The sequence below is a fragment of the Suricata suricatta genome, chromosome 5 (assembly GCF_006229205.1).
Source record: "Suricata suricatta isolate VVHF042 chromosome 5, meerkat_22Aug2017_6uvM2_HiC, whole genome shotgun sequence".
Classification (NCBI taxonomy): Eukaryota; Metazoa; Chordata; class Mammalia; order Carnivora; family Herpestidae; genus Suricata; species Suricata suricatta.
This window is the reverse complement of record NC_043704.1, coordinates 4312432-4329722: the sequence shown is the minus strand read 5'-3', so window position 1 is coordinate 4329722 and position 17291 is coordinate 4312432. Positions and strand designations below refer to the sequence as shown.

General features: G+C 54.3%; 1 protein-coding gene across 1 annotated transcript in view; it reads right to left on the bottom strand.

Moving 5' to 3' along the window:
- The window catches only part of UMODL1 (uromodulin like 1), a 69661-nt gene extending 54548 nt beyond the window's left edge, over positions 1-15113 (bottom strand). Inside the window, exons 1-3 of the mRNA XM_029940620.1 lie at positions 15038-15113; positions 11374-11616; positions 327-488 (exon numbers count right to left, since the gene is read on the bottom strand). Coding sequence (XP_029796480.1) covers positions 327-488; positions 11374-11616; positions 15038-15113 — 481 coding nt within the window. The remainder of the gene's footprint in view (positions 1-326; positions 489-11373; positions 11617-15037) is intronic.
- Between the last annotated feature and the right edge of the window lie 2178 nt (positions 15114-17291).

The following is a 17291-nucleotide window of genomic DNA, read 5'->3' as shown; positions in this document are numbered from 1 at the left end:
GTCCTCGGTCCCCGTGGTGCTGTAGGAGCCTCCCGCCACCAGCTTCAGGGCGCCCCACTGCAGCTCTGCTGCCCGCCCCGCTGCCCTAGCACCCCCAGGGCTCCCTGGGCACCCTGCCCCTCCGGGGAGATCCTCCCTCCCCAGGCACCTGTGAGGTCTCCTCCCCTGAGATTTGGGCGGCCAGATTTGGACAAAGACGTCACCCAGGAGTGGCATGTGCCTTGGGCATGTGGCCGCAGGCTCTCGGTAAAACCGGAGCTGCTGCAGCTTCTAGAAACCCGAGCCAAGCGTCCCACCCCGCCCCCGCCCCATAGCGTTGGCCCTACCTCGGGGAGCGGGAGCCACGCAGTGGTGGCCCTGGGGTGAGAGGCAACACTTCTGAAGCCCGGGGCAGTCTGTGTCCAGCGTGCACGGCGAGGCGGCGGCTTCCGGCCCCACCGCCGGGCAGACCCCGGGGCTGGAGGCAAACTCCCTGGACCGATTCAGGGCTGGAGGGAAAGCGATCAGCCATCAGTGGTGCCAGAAGCGGGCACCGCCTCGGGCGTTCCCAGCACTGGACACCGCCCGCGGCTCCTGGAGACGCACGGCCCGTGTCCCAGGCTGGGCATCGCCTCGCCACATCCTGCAGAGCCACCGTCAAGGGCCGCTTGCTCTGACTCTAACATAGTCTCACCACCCTCCCCAGAAGGAGGACAGTGTCAGTGGGCATCTGGGGTGTCTCCCTCTTTCTAGGCCAAGGGCAGGGGCTCCACTGCCCCTCTGGAGGCCCCTTTGTCACTCTATGTCCCAACATCTCACTCACTCGCTCAATATTTATTGAGCAACTACTATGTGCCAGGCATGTGCTGGGTGCCCAGATCCAGCAGTGGGCCAGCAGCAGAGTCCCCGCCTTCAAGATACTTCGATCCCAGTGGGCAGAGATCAGGATGCACATTGACCTACAGAACCTCAGCCCAGGGTAGAGGAGACAGGCTGGGCTTTTAAAGATTGAGACGAGGTGAAACTACCAAAGAATCTGCGGGCTCCAGAGCACTGGCCAGGCGTCGAGGTGCTGGTGCTCAGGACGATAGAAAGTTCAAGAGCAGGGTGAAGACCCTGACCCCAGGGGAGCCAGAGCGCTGCCCTCAAGGGAGGCACTGTGCTGGGGGACACTCCCGTGGTGACACCGAAGGGGCAGCTGGGCTCGGGGCAGCAGGGAGAGGCCCAAGAATGGTGCGGCCCCAGGGCCGGGGTCCAGGAAGAGCCTGTGTGCTCACAGCCCTCCTGTCACCCACCCCGGGGGTGAGGGCTCCAGCTACACTGGTGTCACACAAGGCCACCGGTCTCTGCCCAGATCCGTCTAACACCCTTCCCCCTAGCGGACCCTTGGAAGTGCAATTCCGGGCCCTCTGGGCTCTAGGGGAAGGAGAAAAGGCCAGCAGGGAACCGTGCTCTGCAAAGGCGAAGGTTCGCCCCCGGGAGACACGGGGGTCCCATGAGGAAGGGGAGCTGGAGGGGCCGAGGTCCCAGGGGCAGCCCTCGGGCTTCCCCCGTGGTCTCCGCAGAACGCTCCACAGACAGAAAGGAGGTGGTGGCCCCTCATGCAGGGAACCACATCGCCCAGGGCAGCTGTGGTCTCAAGTCCCAGAGACGTTGCCTCGCTGGGTCTGGCTTTGGGGGGATGGAGGCGGGCGTGTGGTGCAGCCCAAGATCCTCGCTGGGGTGAAGGTACCAGCATGCCTGCGGCCATCATTCAAGAACCTCAAGTTCATGGCTTTCTCTCCTACTGTAAAAACTAATGTTCTCCAGGCTAAGGAGACATGAGATTAAATGTAAGATGGGCTCCCAGCACAGAAAAATGACATTAGTTTAAAAGGCAAAATCTGGGGTGCTTTGGTGGCTCAGTCAGTTAAGCATCCAACTTTGATTCAGATCATGATCTCACAGTTCGTGGGTTCGAGTCCCAGGTCGGGCTCTGTGCTGACAGTTCAGAGCCCAGAGCTGCTTCGGATTCTGTGTCTTCCTCTCTCTCTGTTTCTTCCCAGCTCCTGCTCCCTGTCTGTCTCTTTTTCTCTCAAAAATAAATAAACTTTAAAACAATTTTTTAAAAGCAAATTCCAGATAGAGTGTCAGGTTGAATTAACAGCGATCCTCAATGCCGTCTCCTGCCTTGGGACAAATGCGCCATGGTAACGTAAGACGCTAGCATCGCAGAGCTGGGGAGAGGGTATGGGGTCTGAGTACCATCTTCATCTCTCTGTACGTCTGCAACTATTCTAAACCAAGAGGTTTATTTAAATGGAAAGACAGTGGGGCCACCAGGGAAAACTGGCTTCCAAAAATGGCTGCCTGTTCTCAGCAGAAGTGATTTCAAGTTGAAGTTCATCTGAAACGAGATGCTGCTGGCATTCCCCCCCTCCACCCCCGTCCTCAGAGTCGGACCGCTTCCTAAGGGCCCAAGAGAACAGTCAACAATCCCAACTTGGTGGAAAGTCAAAAATCTGCTTCTCCTTCCACTAACTCAACACAAACAATGAAACAGGACTGCTCAGCGCCTGGCAACGGGGGTTAGTCACAGTTCAGCGAGGCAGCGCAGAGCTTTCTGCCTGGACAGCAGCACTGACGTGTCCCCAGGGCTCAGAATCCGATAGGCTCTGGAATAAGGGTCCTGCCCGGCCTCCTTGCTCAGAGACCTCCTGCCCCAAAGGGGTCCTTCCTGGTCATCAGTGTGGGGAGGCTGCTGGCCCCACGGGGTCCTGGGATTTCCCATGAGCCTGCGGGAACCAGCGCTGTCTCCGCAGTTGGCGAGCGTCAGCGGAGACACTCCCAGGAATTCGTCATGAGTGAATCATGCAACCATGCGCGGCAGTGCTCCTACCATATGATACTCATCAGAGCGCTCTTTACAACAAAGAGTTGGAAACAGCTAGACTGTAAGGGGTAGGGGCTCGCTTGAGAAATGCTGATGCATCGTCCCCATGAGGCAATGCCACGCGGCCGTTAAATCATGTTGCAGCGTGAGTTCTAGTGATGGGACAGATGCTCCAGATACATCACTAAGTGGTACCAGAGTGGTACGAAAAATCTCAGCCCGGGTGACCGTGTCTCCTGGCTTCTGCCCTGCAGAAGGCTCCCAGAAGATCGACGGACGTGGTCATCTGTGGGCAGTGGGCACATGCCAACTGCTCTTGGTTCTTTTCTGCTTCCAGATTGTCTGCCGAAGTCATTGTGTTAACAATTACCTTTAAACAAAGTAACATACGACGGACCGTTGCTTCCCCAGTGCTGGACTTAAAGAAATAACGGCACAAGCCGTCTGGACTGAAGGGAGCATCGCCTGTGTGCTCAGAACCGCCTTCCCTCCCCAGACGGTCGGTTGCGAGGGGGAGGGGACAGAAGCAGGCAGGTCTGAGGTTTCGCCTCTGCCTGGAGGGCAGGGCTCCAGCACTTTGGGAAGACACAAGTCTTCCCCCCCTCGCCCTCGGAGGAAGTGCCTTGTGCCCTCCCATCCCCCCGACATCCCCAGGCTGCTCCCCCATGGCTACCACAGGCGCTGGTCCTGCTTCCTTCTGTGCAGAGAGCCAGCAGCCTCCCCGGGCCACTTAGGAGACTTATTCAAGAGTCAGCCTGTCACCAGACTCCTCTGAACCAGCTTCGATCCAAGGAGCCGAGCAAATGTGGAGAAGGTGTTGCCACCACAGAGAGCCCCGCATCGCACCAGCCTCTGGCCCACTCCTTCCTGGGGAAGGGCCCCCGAGCTCAGTGCCCTGCCCCTGCACCTGCCACCTTGTCCCTCCCCCACCCCCACGGCGGCCCGCTCCTCAAATCTAATGGGGGCCAGGGAGCCCGAGGCCTGAGTCCACCCCAGCTTTGTCAAATCGCCTGCCTCCCGTGCTTCCCGGGCCTGTGACATCACAGAGGCGATGCTCCGGGCCATCGGTGACCAGGAGTCTGCCTGGCTGGCCTGTCCTAAAGGACACACTCAGGGAAGGACCCTTCCCCTCCTCTTCTCCTTCCTCCCGGGCTCCATCAGCCTCCTCTCCACACTGCTACGACCCCTCGAAGGCCCGGGGGACCCCAACCGCACTCGGCCACCTCTGAGGAGCCTCTCAGGCTCCGGGGACTCGGGCAGGCTCACAGAGAATGTGTGCAGCCTGGGAAACGGCCGGTTCAGAAGCATCAAAGCAGACCAGGAAAACCAGGTCCCCTGTGGAAGGTCAAGGCTGGAAGCAGCCGGCCCTTGCCTGTGAGTCAACATGTTTGCTCTCTCTGGAAATGCTTCATCGAAAGTCCTAACACAGCCCCCTCCCGATGACGCACCCCCGTCACGCTCCTCCGCCTGCCTGCACATCTCTGCCCTGATCGTCCTGTTCCCCCCGATCACCTAGGACTGTGCTTTGCTCCTGCACACTTTCCTCTGCACCCCTTGAAATGTAAGATAAGATCCGCAAGAAAAGCTGGAGAAGAGCTTTGCTCGGGCCGTCACCACCAGAGCGCTCGGCCCCCTCGCCCTCTCCCCTCTCTGACTCAGGAGTCTGGAGTGACCTGTCACCTGCCGCCCCAGAGTTTGCTGCCTTTTGTGACCCCGACGTGATTTGTGGTGCACAATTAGTCATCGGAGCCTGTTTAGACTATCTGATTTTGAGGGCATTGCCCGCCTGGGTTCCTTAACTCGGACAGCAAGCCTCTGCTAAACATGGCGTCAGAGTCCTCCAACGGCTGTTAAAGGCTAGCGGAGCAATGGTTCCTGAGACTCGACTTGAGAGCCTTCCAAAAATTGTTATGGAAACAATCCTTGGTTTCCTGATAGAGGAACTCCAGACCTTGAAGTATGGGAAGGAGCCGGTAAACATCTAACAAGCAGTCGTGAACCAGGCAAAATCTTTCCTCTTTCTGCTCTTAGCCTGTGGGGATTAGTCAGAGCTGCCCTCCGCTCCTTATGCACTGAAGGTGTACAGACCCCACCAGAGGCTTTGTCTGAGGGAGGCTAGCCCCCCACAAAGACCCCAGGTACGGGGACAATCTCCACCTCCTCTCCCTCCATCATCAGAGAGCCAAGAGCCTCCCTCCACTCGAATTTCCACCACCCACCTCCATCTCCCCACCAAGCTCCCAGGTAAAACTCAACAATGGTAAACAAATGGCTCAACTTTTAATTGGAGCCAACTGGAACATATTTGGTATTTAAAGTAATGCAAGTATCTTGGTTAAATTAAGATAGACCCATCCTTACAATTACAAATATTAAATATATAATTTTTATATAATACATAATAATAATTGTAATATAATAATCATATAATATATAACAATCTTATATATTAAAGATACACTTTTTCTACCTGGGTTTACTGAAGGTCAGATAAGCTCACGTTATCTCTGTTGCAATTTGTTAACAAAAAGACAACTTAAATGATGGCCAATTCCTTCCAAAGGGTTTTCGTGGGTAATTGTAAAATTTGTAATGACCTATAATCCTCTTTAGGATATACTCTGTAGCTTTCTAAGGTTTTAACAAACTTCTCAAGATTTAAATTGTCAATAAAATCTTTTTGGTCAACTGGGCTTTTTTATTTGGTATGGTACTTGACAAGCTCCATTAAAGAAATGATCGTAGAACTTAGGCTTAAAGACTTGGGAAAATGCTACAACTACTCAGATACATACATAAGATCCCTAAAATTTTAATATGTCTTGGGATTAGATCATCACCCAATATTCTGATTATCAAAATGTTCTGTGTCACAGAAAAAACCAAATCTCCTTGTCAATTCTATCCTAATGCACTCTCATGAAGACTGTTAACCACACATCCATTTTTGGGTCTTTTGTCACTTACAGTTATTGTTCTGATGCTCCCACAAAATGTGTTTCATTTTCAGGGAGATTTGTAAAAAGAACTTTCAGGACAAATATACATGTTTAACATGTTTAAGATCATAAAACAAATAGGGAAACATTTTCAAAATTAAAGGCTGCATTCAAACTAAATAAGAATTAAAGACATGGAGTAAATAATTGGAGAAAAACTACAATGTTTGTGACTCTTATTGAAAATCATGCTGGTTCTCTAATGTCTGCTCTTCCTGATTAAAAAGAACTTTCTCTTGGGGCACCTGGTGGCTCAGTCAGTTAAGCATCTGACTGTTGATTTCAGCTCAGGTCATGATCTTGTGATTTGTAAGTTCAATTCCTGCATCAGGCTCTGTGTTGGCAGTGCAGAGCCTGCTTGGGGTTCTCTCTCTCTCTCTCTCTCTCTCTCTCTCTGTCCCTCCCCTGCTCTCTCTCTCTCTCAAAATAAGTAAATTAACTACAAAAATATTTTTTAAAAAGACTCTTTCTCTTATCTGTAATATACAGAAAGTACTCATTTGTAAACAAACGGAGACATTTAACTTTTCTCTCTACCTAAACCCTCTATAATTCAAAAGCTCTCAGTAAGTATTCTTTCTTTCATGGCAATTACAGTTATTTACGTAAGTTTAATAATATCTGTTCTCCTTATAACCGGTCACCATTAAAATACCAGTTATTTTACCAAGGCTTTGACTGGAACATTATATTTAAAAGAGACATGCACAGACTCAGAAATGACCCTACAGCTCTAAGGAGTTAAGATTGACTTTATGAAACATGGAAGCCATAAAGCCCTTTGGAAATGCTGGCCTCACACCTGCCCACAGAGTTCCCAGCAGCCTCCCCAGGGGTGTAAGGAAGGTCCCTTCCTGGCAGGTGCAGGAAACTCAGGATACCTTGGGAAACTCATGGAAGGAATTCGCCCAATTTCACGGGAATTGCAGGCCTGTCTGATGGCAAGTACTTGGCTTGGCTTCTGGCCTGGAGGGGCTACCAAAAGTCCAATCTAGATCCCTTATAAAAAATTCCAACAAAGCAAATGTTAAAAGATCTGTGTGGTCAATTGCTGCTCTTGCTGAGCACATGTACATAATTAGGCCAAATTTGTTAAAACTAGACTTGTTCTATAAATTTGTCTTGATTTGGCTGTCTCAGAAAATGGGGGTTACTAGAGAGAAAAAAACATGCTTAAACAATTCACCTTATGGATGTTAAATTCTAGTTCTGTTTGTCTTTAAATGTTTGTTGTTGGCCTAACTAGAGAACTTGAGGGAAACTTCAGAGAAATTACCACAAAACTCATATAGAAATCATCTTTACGCCTCTTGGTCTATGGACCATTCAAAAGCATCACTACAGACATTTGAATTACAAACCAGAAACACCCATCTGACTCCTGCCGACTTTCCCACTGCATCTGAGGAGGCTTCGCGCCTCGCATCTAATCTAAAAATCTTCCCACTGGCAGACATTGGGCTTCTAATTTCACTCTAACCATTAACCTTGATTTCTCTTGTGTCTATGAAAGTGCCTCTTATTAATTACCTGATTGTTCGCTAAACAAAACAGGGTCTACATGATGGCCAATACCACCTATTACACAATCAACACCTTAAATGACTCTCAAGATAACATTCTATTCTTAAACACTAACATAATTCAAATGCATTAAACAATTCTACAACATAAAATGTCATTACATGTTTTAACTACTCCACGGGGTGAAACTTGCATTCTCATAAAAACAGAATGCTATATATACATTCCAGATTAACACAAAAATAGTCCTGAGTTTCTAACTGGCAACTATTCCCATTGGCTCTCTCTTTCATACTTGGTTCAATTCCTAGACTAAAGAAGGATATTTGTTAATATCAAAGGACCCTTATTTAGGCTTCTTTTTTCTTTTTCTTTACGTTATTTTAATCCCGGTGCCCTGTGTTCTCCCACGGCTCCTCACCTGATGCCAACACTCCCCCACTTCCTTACCTTCAAGCCAACAGATGATCCTCTCTACTCAAGAAAACTCATGTGTTACCATCTCTAGATACAGCTGCCTTGGCCTTTCCTAAATCCCTACTGAGTTCTCAACTGGCCAGTCTTGAGGCATAGATAGGGACACCTCTGTGCCCCTATTCAGTAAGAAAAAGCTACAGAAGATGAAACAGTCCACCTTCACCACCTCAAAGATTTAAGGGTCAAGTTGTTCGGGGCTTGGGGGTGAAGGAAATAATGGAGGAAACAAAGGCAAAAAAAATTGCAACATAAATCAAATCTTACAGCTCCCAGCCCATGACAGACACCTGCGGCATGCCGCGTGTGACCTGCTCAGGGAACTCACGCTGCCTTGCGCCTTAATGTTTATGTTTTATTAAAGACCGAAAGTAACCTTATCTCAGCAGCCTGCCCCTCAAGGTCTGAAAGCCTTGCTTCCAGATTCCTTAGAGCCTTATGCCATCCCTGACCCCCACTAACTTAAAAGTATATAATCAATCACTCCACACTAAAAAACAGGCTAAACAAACAAACAAAGGGAGAATATAAGCATGGGAAATGTTGATCCTTTGACTAGTCTCACTAAGACCCTCTTAACCTTAAATCTTTTTAGTTTAAATGACCAACTCAAATCTCCAGCTATGAACGACTTGGAAAAACAATCTGTGGGCCCATGTCCACTAATACTCTGGCAAGACCTAACTCCAGGTCTTGGGAAGCACACAGGCACCGGGAGTAGAGGACATGCTTTCGTATCTTCACGGGAAGGGCCCATGTGGGTCCCCGCATGGGGAACGTGCAACCCTACCATGGCTTTGCAGGACCCAAATCCGATTCCACAGATAAGTCAGCTGAGGCAGCAAGACGCTGCCTCAAAATTGACAGCTGCCCAGGACTCAGCAGGCCAAGGAAATCACCCGGAGAGACCTAAAGATGCCACTCAAAAGGCTAAAAACACGCTTTAAACCACTGGAGAGCCCCTAACACCAAAAAACATGTTCCCTCTCATGATTTCATGTGATAAATAATAAAATAAGGGCTCACGGAGCCTGGCCGGCCAAGACTTGGGCCAGGAATGTGTGCAGCCTGGGAAAAGGCCTGTTCAGAAGCAGCAAAGCAGACCAGGAAAACCAGGTCCCCTGTGGAAGGTCAAGGCTGGAAGCAGCCGGCCCTTGCCTGTGAGTCAACATGTTTGCTCTCTCTGGAAATGCTTCGTCGAAAGTCCTAACACAGCCCCCTCCCGATGACACACCCCCGTCACGCTCCTCCGCCTGCCTGCACATCTCTGCCCTGATCGTCCTGTTCCCCCCGATCACCTAGGACTGTGCTTTGCTCCTGCACACTTTCCTCTGCGCCCCTTGAAATGTAAGATAAGATCCGCAGGAAAAGCTGGAGAAGAGCTTTGCTCGGGCTGTCACCACCAGAGCGCTCGGCCCCCTCGCCCTCTCCCCTCTCTGACTCAGGAGTCTGGAGTGACCTGTCACCTGCCGCCCCAGGGTTTGCTGGTCAACCAGCAATGCTGTCCTCCTCTTCCCACTCCAAGTGTGTCCCCACCACAGCCTCATCCCCCACACCAGCCACACCATTACCTCCAGCTCCCCAGAGAGCCCTGCCCATGGGACTCTCCGACTAGAATGTTCCTGCCCCCTCCACACCTGGTGAGGTCCTAATTAAAGGTTCCAAGACTCCAGTAGTGGGGTTGATGTCCCACGAGAGGCACTTCCAGCGGGGGTGGGGGCTGGCTTGGTGAAAGCAAGGGAGATGAACAGCAGGTGGCGGGGAGGGGACACCGCAGCCGCACAGAAAAGCACCAGTCAGCGGGAGGGGGGCGGTGCGGCTCAGACTCTCTGGGGGGCTCCTCCGGCCCCCTGACAGGTGACCTCCCTAGTCCAGTGATCTTACCAGAGTGAGCAGGTGGGAAGAGTGTGGCCATCACGGCTGAAGATGGTCAGAGCAGGGCGGCACCCACCTGCTACCCAACCACCTGACCCTCCGCACCGAGGTGCCGACACTGGGTCCCCCGCACCCTCAGGAAGAAGGGTGCCCCCCGCAGAGCTCCCTTCATGCGCATGGCCCTTGGAGACAAGGAGAGTAGAAAAGTGGCCAGCACCGCACAGGAAGGGACGCCTCCGAGCCAGCACCTGGTTCTCATTGGTGGCGGCCGTGCCTGTGAGGTTGCTTCAGGCCACCTGAGAGCTGCGTGCTCGCGAGGACTCAGGGAGCCGAGCCCCCGTGGCCTTCTGGAAGGGCTGCCCCGACTATGCCCCACAGCAGCCGGGTGGGGAGGGGCCGGCGCCTCGGGGTGCAGCGCCCAGCCCCCAGCCCCCTGCCGCCCTGTCCGAGGCCCATCCCAGACCCCGGGGAGCGCTGTGTGTGCATGCAGGAGGCGGCAGCCCTCGTGGAGCAGGGTGGCCCCTCGAAACTCACGGGAGCCACATCCTTCCTACTCCCCTCCCCGGCTGGGTGGGGCTGGGGGACCCTGTGAGTCTCAGAAATTCATTTAGAGCTGGTATTGATGTTAACAGCTACACACACACACACACACACACACACACACACACACACCTGCATCCTTTCCCCTGGAAGAGGTCTTCCGGAACGTTCCTTCCATGTCAAGAGGAACCAGACACTGGGGGAGGACAGCCACACCGCTCACCCTGGTAGCTGCCCCCAAGCATTTTCCCCACGGCCCTGAGGAAGGAGAAGGACTTGGAGGCCCTGGGGGATGAGGGGGGCCGAGGGGACCTTTCTGTCTCTTTCACAAGTGAGGACTCAGATTAGAATCTCAGTTGAAGAAAGCATTCCACTACAACTTTTAAAAAGAGAAGATTGCTCGCTCTCTCTCTCAAAAATAAAATTTAAAAAAGGGGGTGCACCTGGGTGGCTCAGTCAGTTAAGCCTCCAATATCAGCTCAGGTCATGGTCTCACAGTTTGTGAGTGTGAGCCCCGCGTCGGGCTCTGTGCTGACAGCTCAGAGCTTGGAGCCTGCTTCAGATTCTGTGTCTCCCTCTCTCTCAAAAATAAATAAACATTTAAAATATTTAAAAAGAAAAGATTGGCTGTCAGTGTGGAAGAGATTTGTAGTGATGGTTCTCAAACTCAGCAACGTGTTCAAATAGCTCAGAGTTTTAAAAAAAAAATCCCAATATCCCAGCCATACCCCAGACCAATTCTATAACAGTCTCTGAGGACTGGACCCTTTTGTCGGTGTTCCTGAAGCTGCCCAGGGGCCTTTGATGCGCAGCGGGCCTGAGAGCCGATGCGCCAAATCAGAGGGTCTCAGAGTGGGGTCCTCAGGGAGCGTCAGCACCTCCTGGGAACCTGGACTTCACCCCGACCCAGTGGTTCCGAAATCTGGGGTGGACAAGCCCTCCGGACAGCCCTGATGCACACTCCCACCTGGGGACAGTTGTTCCGGAAGGACCTAGTAAGTTCAGGGCTGACGACATGCACAGTGCCCGTCCCAGGTCTCATCAGAAGTCCCCAGGGAGAGGGCACAGGAGCCGCCTCCCACCCCTGCCCACCCGCCGCCCTGGACTCACGCAGGACACAGTAGAGGCCCAGCTGCTCGTAACCCCGACAGCAGTCGGTCACGTTCCTGGGCTCGGGGACGTCCACGGCCAGGTACTGAGTTCTGTACACGGTCTTGGGGCACCTCCTCCATGGGACCCACCCGCCGCAGGGAGCATAGATCACGTGCGACGTGTGGACCGCCTCCACCTTCCGGACGTTTTGGGTCACGCTGTAGTTGCACAGCTGGAAACTCAGCAAGGAGAGTCCGTTTTCTATGGGGGGGATGGGCGGGGATGGAGGAGACAACAGTGAAGAAAACGCTAGAATCAAATCGCTAAGAGGGGTTCTGGACACGTCTTCCGCTTCTGCAAGAACCAGGGAAACAAGACCTTGGGGCCGGGAGACCCCCGGAGCCTGCCCACCAGCCCAGCCTGGCGGTCACGTGAACCAGGAGGAATGAAGTGTAAAGGGGGGTCTGCACACTCAGAAGTCCCCTCCTCAGGGCCCGGAGATGCCCCCAGGTCCAATCCACACTTCCTGCAGCCCAGGGGCTGACAAGACACAGAAGGCATGGAGTGGGGGGCTCAGACTTCTGGGGCTCATGCTCTGGGCTCTCCCTGGTTCTGCCAGCTGGAGCATCCCAAATCGCCCCAAAATCTCCATGAGCCCCGACTCCGCCACATGGGAAATGAATGCACGCCCATTCCCTCCGTATGCGTGGAGGGCTCAGACGGCAATGGCAGTCGGGATGGACTGGAAGGGTGCATAGATGATGCTTCATGCACACATGAGAAGTTTGCAGGTGGTAAATTGGCTCAGTCTGGCGAAGACTGCTGTCCTCGGAGATGAGAGCACGGTTCCCCACCGAGGGCGACATCCACCTGTCACGTTGGCCTCTGTGTCTCTCACGTGGAGCCCCCTTGCTGTGCACAGATGCCCATGGCCCCTGTCCCTCCGTCAGCGCGATCATGGTGTTCCCAAGACCCCCAGGCACCCCTGCCTCCCCCAGCCTGTGTCGTGGGGCGTCCCACGTGCCCACGGAGCCTCTGTGGTGGCAGGATGTGTTATGGGCTGAATTGCATTCCCACCCACTCTTCCAAAATTCATGTGTTAAAGTTCTGGAAATAGGTTTGGGCAGATATATTTGGTTAAGAGGAGATTATACTGCAGTAGGGTGGCCCCGATCCGTTGTGATGGGTGTCCTCACCAAAGGGGAAATGTGGACACAGAGACAGACACGCAGGCAGGGAGGATGCCAGGTGAGGGTGCCAGCAGAGCTCGGAGCGATCCCTGCACCCAGGACACGGTGCCAGGGTCTCCAGCAAACCCCGGGAGCCCAAGGAGAGGAGGGGACAGATTCCCTGTCCCCGGTCCCCACCTCCGCCTCCGGAGGAGCCAGCCCACCCACGACTTGATCTCGGACTTCTGGCCTCCAGAGCTGGAGGGAATAAATCGCTGCTGCTGTTTGAGACTCTCCTGGGGTGCTTTGTCGGGCAGCCCCAGGGGGCTAGCGCTTAGCAGCCAGCCCGGGGCTCCCCACCCTGGAGCTCCCGGTGCAGGAGGGAGGAATCAGATACCTGACCTCGGAGCTCTCAGCTTGCTGGGTCTGTGCAGGCACAGGGGAGGTGCTTGAAGTTACAGCGTCTGCTCCCCTCCCCCACCCCCGCAGTGAGAAGCTGGGCTTCTGGGAGACGCTTCGAGATGGCAGCAGATGTAACCTACATCAGCAACACCAGGACGGGGCCCGAAAGACTCCCTCCGTTGGCCTCACAGAATCCCACGAGTGTGCAGAAAGCAAGGCTCCGGGGCTGGGGACCCTCAGGGAGGGTCCGGCTCAGGCCAATGAGGGAGCCTGCAAGCCTGACTCTGGGCAGAACGTGGTGCTGAGTCCCAGCATCCGGGGCGATCCCGCTCCGAAGCCACATGAGCTGAGCGGCTGGCAGGGCCTTCTGGGAAGGGACGCCGCCTGCGGCCGCTCCTCCCAGGGGGACGGGTTACAGCGCACCTTCAAGAGGAAGGGGGAGGCCCTCATACCGGGGGTCGGGCTGCCGAAACCAGCCTCCCGGGGCCAGGGGACGGCCCAGAGCTTGGATGTCACTTGGATGAGAGACTGGAGAGGTGGCCGCTCACCGAGTGACAGTGTGAAGCAGGCTTCCCGCACCAAGAATTTGTCAAGGTGGCTCTAGATTTTGTTTTGCATCTTAAGCCAAAGAGGAGATGCCAACCACTAACCAAGGGCACGTGTCCCTAGCTCTGGAGAGCCACCGTCCCCATTGGATCGTGACAAGATCCAAGCTGAGCTTCTGCAGAGTTTTCCTGCACGCACGCGTGCAAGCACAGACACACACACGCACACCTCCCCCAGAAGTGAATTTGGGACCTGTTTTGTTTTCTTGTTTGCCTGTTCCCAGGGGCCGCCAGGTCCTCTGAGGCCGGGCTGCTGGGCAGAGCCCAGAGGAAAAACCTTACAGCAGAGCTTCCTGCTCTGCACACCCTCCCAGGAGCCCCCGCGGGGGAATCGGGCCTCCGGGGTTCGAGTCTCAGGAGCAGGAAATCTCCTCACACCAGAGCGAGTGTCATCCTGGGGTCCGAAGATCCGCATTCACACCCACTTCCCTGAATCCCAGCCGTGTGATTCTGAGCTCATTTCGCGTCCTCCCGGTGACCCTGTCCCATAGTCCCTCAAATCGTAACTGCACCCCCGGAAGTAAGTAAACGGAACTTTGCCTGTGGCGGCGGCAGCGGGCATGTGAGAGCAGGAGACTGAGAACCCCGGACGGACACTGAGCCTCGCACCGCCCCCCACGGTGCCCGCAGGCATGCCGGGGAGAGGTCCGTGAAGCCCCTCCTGGCATCTCCAGCTTCTCCAGCCTCCTGTTCTTTCCCCGACTTTCCCCGTTCCACAGGGAGAGTCAAGGCAAAGAAATCGCAAATCAAAATTCTGCTCGTGGCTGGACAACCCTTAAACGAGTGCTAACCCGCGGTTGATCTCCGGCCCCTTTGCAGCCCCAGCAGAGTGGGACCGATTGTCAAAAGGAAATGATTTCAAAGCATTGCGATCTCAATGCTCCAAAATCCAGGGCTTCGGAAACCCGACCTGCCTCGGGCAGGAACGTGTGCCAGGCAAAGGCTTGGGGCAGGTGCCTTGCGGGGCTTCTCACTGTCCTGCCGGCCACCTGTCACCCGCGTGCACCGAGGAGGAAACGGAGGCAGGCAGCGCCCAGGTGGGGGGACCTGGCAGGGGAGCCCACTCCACAAGCCCCAGCCTGGCTGCCAGGGGAAGACGGTTGGGGCCAGGGCCTATGGCAAGGGCTGCCCTGGTGGAAACTCAGCTCACCACCGGCTGGGTTGGGTTGGTCCCTGATCATTCTGGGTCTCCCTCTCCTTGCCTGCCAGTAGGGGACTCCAACCCCCCACCATCAGTGTGGCCTGCGGACCTGAGGGGTCCGCTCCATCAGCACAAATGCACCTATACAGGCCCTGCCCCAGACCCGCCGACTCGTAATCTGCATCTGACACCGCCGACCCCCAGCAGCCTCAGGGGCCCGCACACCACCTCTTCTGTGGTTCCCAGAAAGTCTGGCAAGATGGAACAGACAGCGCCTCTCTGAGCAGGTGCATCTCCAGGAGGCTCCCGCCGCCCTCTCGAGACCCATTCCCCGGGAGCCTCCACTGCCCCCCAGCAACCCTCACCTGTGAAGCCGCTTGCCTGGGCAGGGTGCACCGTGCCGACCAGAGCCAGCAGGGCCAGCCCGGCGGTCCTGAGCATGGTCAGGGGGAGGCAGTGCGGCTCTAGGCCTCTCCTGAGCGGTCACACAAAGGGGTCCGGGCCTCCAGGGCCTGGAGAAAGCGCCCGTCTGTTCCCAGTGCTGCTGGCGGTGGTAATGGCTTCAGAGACCGCGCTCCGAGGGAACGGTCCCTTATGCCTGCTAGTCAGCGCCTGCACCAGCCCGGCCGCGTCCCTGGGGGAGCCCGCATGGCGCGGCCCATCCTCGCTGCAGACAGATAGCATCTTTCGGGAAAGGTGAGCATCCACCCGCCAGGCGGCATCGCTAGGTCCCATCTCGTGGTTACGCAGAAAGCACATTTCAGACCCAAATCTGACTCCCTCCATCAGACTCAGTGTATTCTCTTACCTTATCATCCCAAACTGGCAGGAGAAAACAGCATCCAATCAAAGTGGCACATCGGAGTCAGAAAAGCACCTTCACACCGTCGGACAATGCAGATCAAAGCCGTGAAACTGTTCATTCGCCATAACCCAGGACCTCTTCCCGAGGGCTGATCTGATGGCCAGGAAGCAGCAGCCTCAGAGACGCCGGTTCCTGGTCAGCAGCTAAAATGGAACAGCCTTGAAGGGGGCCACTGAGGAGGATGGGGACATAACCCTTACAGCGCACCCAGACCAAGGTCATGCAGACACTGCCTGCTTGCCATGAAAATAGAGGAAAGGTGCCTCCCAAGGTCCCCCCACCCCCCGCCGTCCGTCTCCGTAAGGCAACAAGTCTGCACGCTTCTGTGAACATGGTGCTCAGAGAACCACGGGATGAGAGAAAAACGCAGCGGGTGACGGGCGACCACGGATGTATGTTTTATTTCCGTGGTCGCCACGTCCAATGTGTGTATTTTGGTGTTTCTAGCGTCCTCTGCCGGGGTGTCCTTCGCTGATGTTGGCACTGAGGCTGGAGGGCACTTACGTTAGGGGAAGATCTCACTAGTTCCACCGAGAAAACCTCAGAGCAGGTAACCCTGGGCTGTGGGGCTGACAAGTGTTATTCCCTTGGGCTCCTGCTACAAAACAGGCCTTCCAGAAGGGACCTTCCAGCCCAACTCCCCAGCTCCGCTGCTGCGTCTTCTATCCTCAGTAGATTAACCGCTAAGGTGATTAACGGCTGCATGCGCAGGGTTAGTGGTTAAAGGACAGATTCCAAGACAAGAAGACATCAGCAGAGAGGAGCTGGGAACAGTCACGCGGTGGGGGCAGCACGACAGTGCTGGAAGGCAGTGCCCTGTGGAAAGCCAGGAGTCACGACCACTCACAAATTCTACTGGGATTTAAAAAAAAAAGTTTCAATACAAAAAGAATACATTTTATTTATTTAAAAAAAATTTTTTAATGTTCATTTATTTTTGAAGGAAAGAGAGACAGACCATGAGCAGGGGAGGGGCAGAGAGAGAGGGAGACACAGAATCCGAAGCAGCTCCAGGCTCTAAGCTGTCAGCACAGAGCCCAACGTGGGGCTCAAACCTGCGAACCCTGAGGTCATGACCTGAACTGAAGTCGAATGCCCAACTGACTGAGCCACCCAGGCGCCCCAGAAAAGAATACATTTTAAAGCTATGATGTAATAGTCAAGAAAACGGAATTCAATCAGCACTAACAATAAATAGAAGTACTGTAATTTAGATAAACCTGAACATTTAAAAATGTGAGATGAACCGGTAGGGAATATTCTATTATTTCCTAGAGCTTCTGCTGCTGTAACGCACGAGGGCTTCCACGGGATGCCGAGGCGCGATCGCAGAGCCTTATGCTTTAACACAGGACAGTGGTCCTGAGCGCTAGCCTCTCTCATCTTCAGAACTGCTCTGGGAGTAGATGCCTTGCTCCCATTGCACAGATAAAGAAACTGAGGGCCAGAGAGGCCACACAGCCGGTGACTGGGAGAGCCACTCCTGAAGCCCAGGGTCTCCACCCACCACTCCCTGTCTGGCCAAGGTTCCAGCCAAGAGAACGCCCCACCAGAGGCCCCCAGGGAGCCGAGTGAGGTCAAGACATTTTTCCAGCTGAGCACCCCATGCTAATTTGGAATAGTCCGGGAAGCGCTGTCGTAACGTGCTTTCCCTTTATATAAAAACTCGTCTGATTCTAAGAAACGCTCAAATTTGACCATCTGGCACTAGCCTGGTCCTCCCTCAACCTCCTCTTCTTCTTTTTTTTTAACAC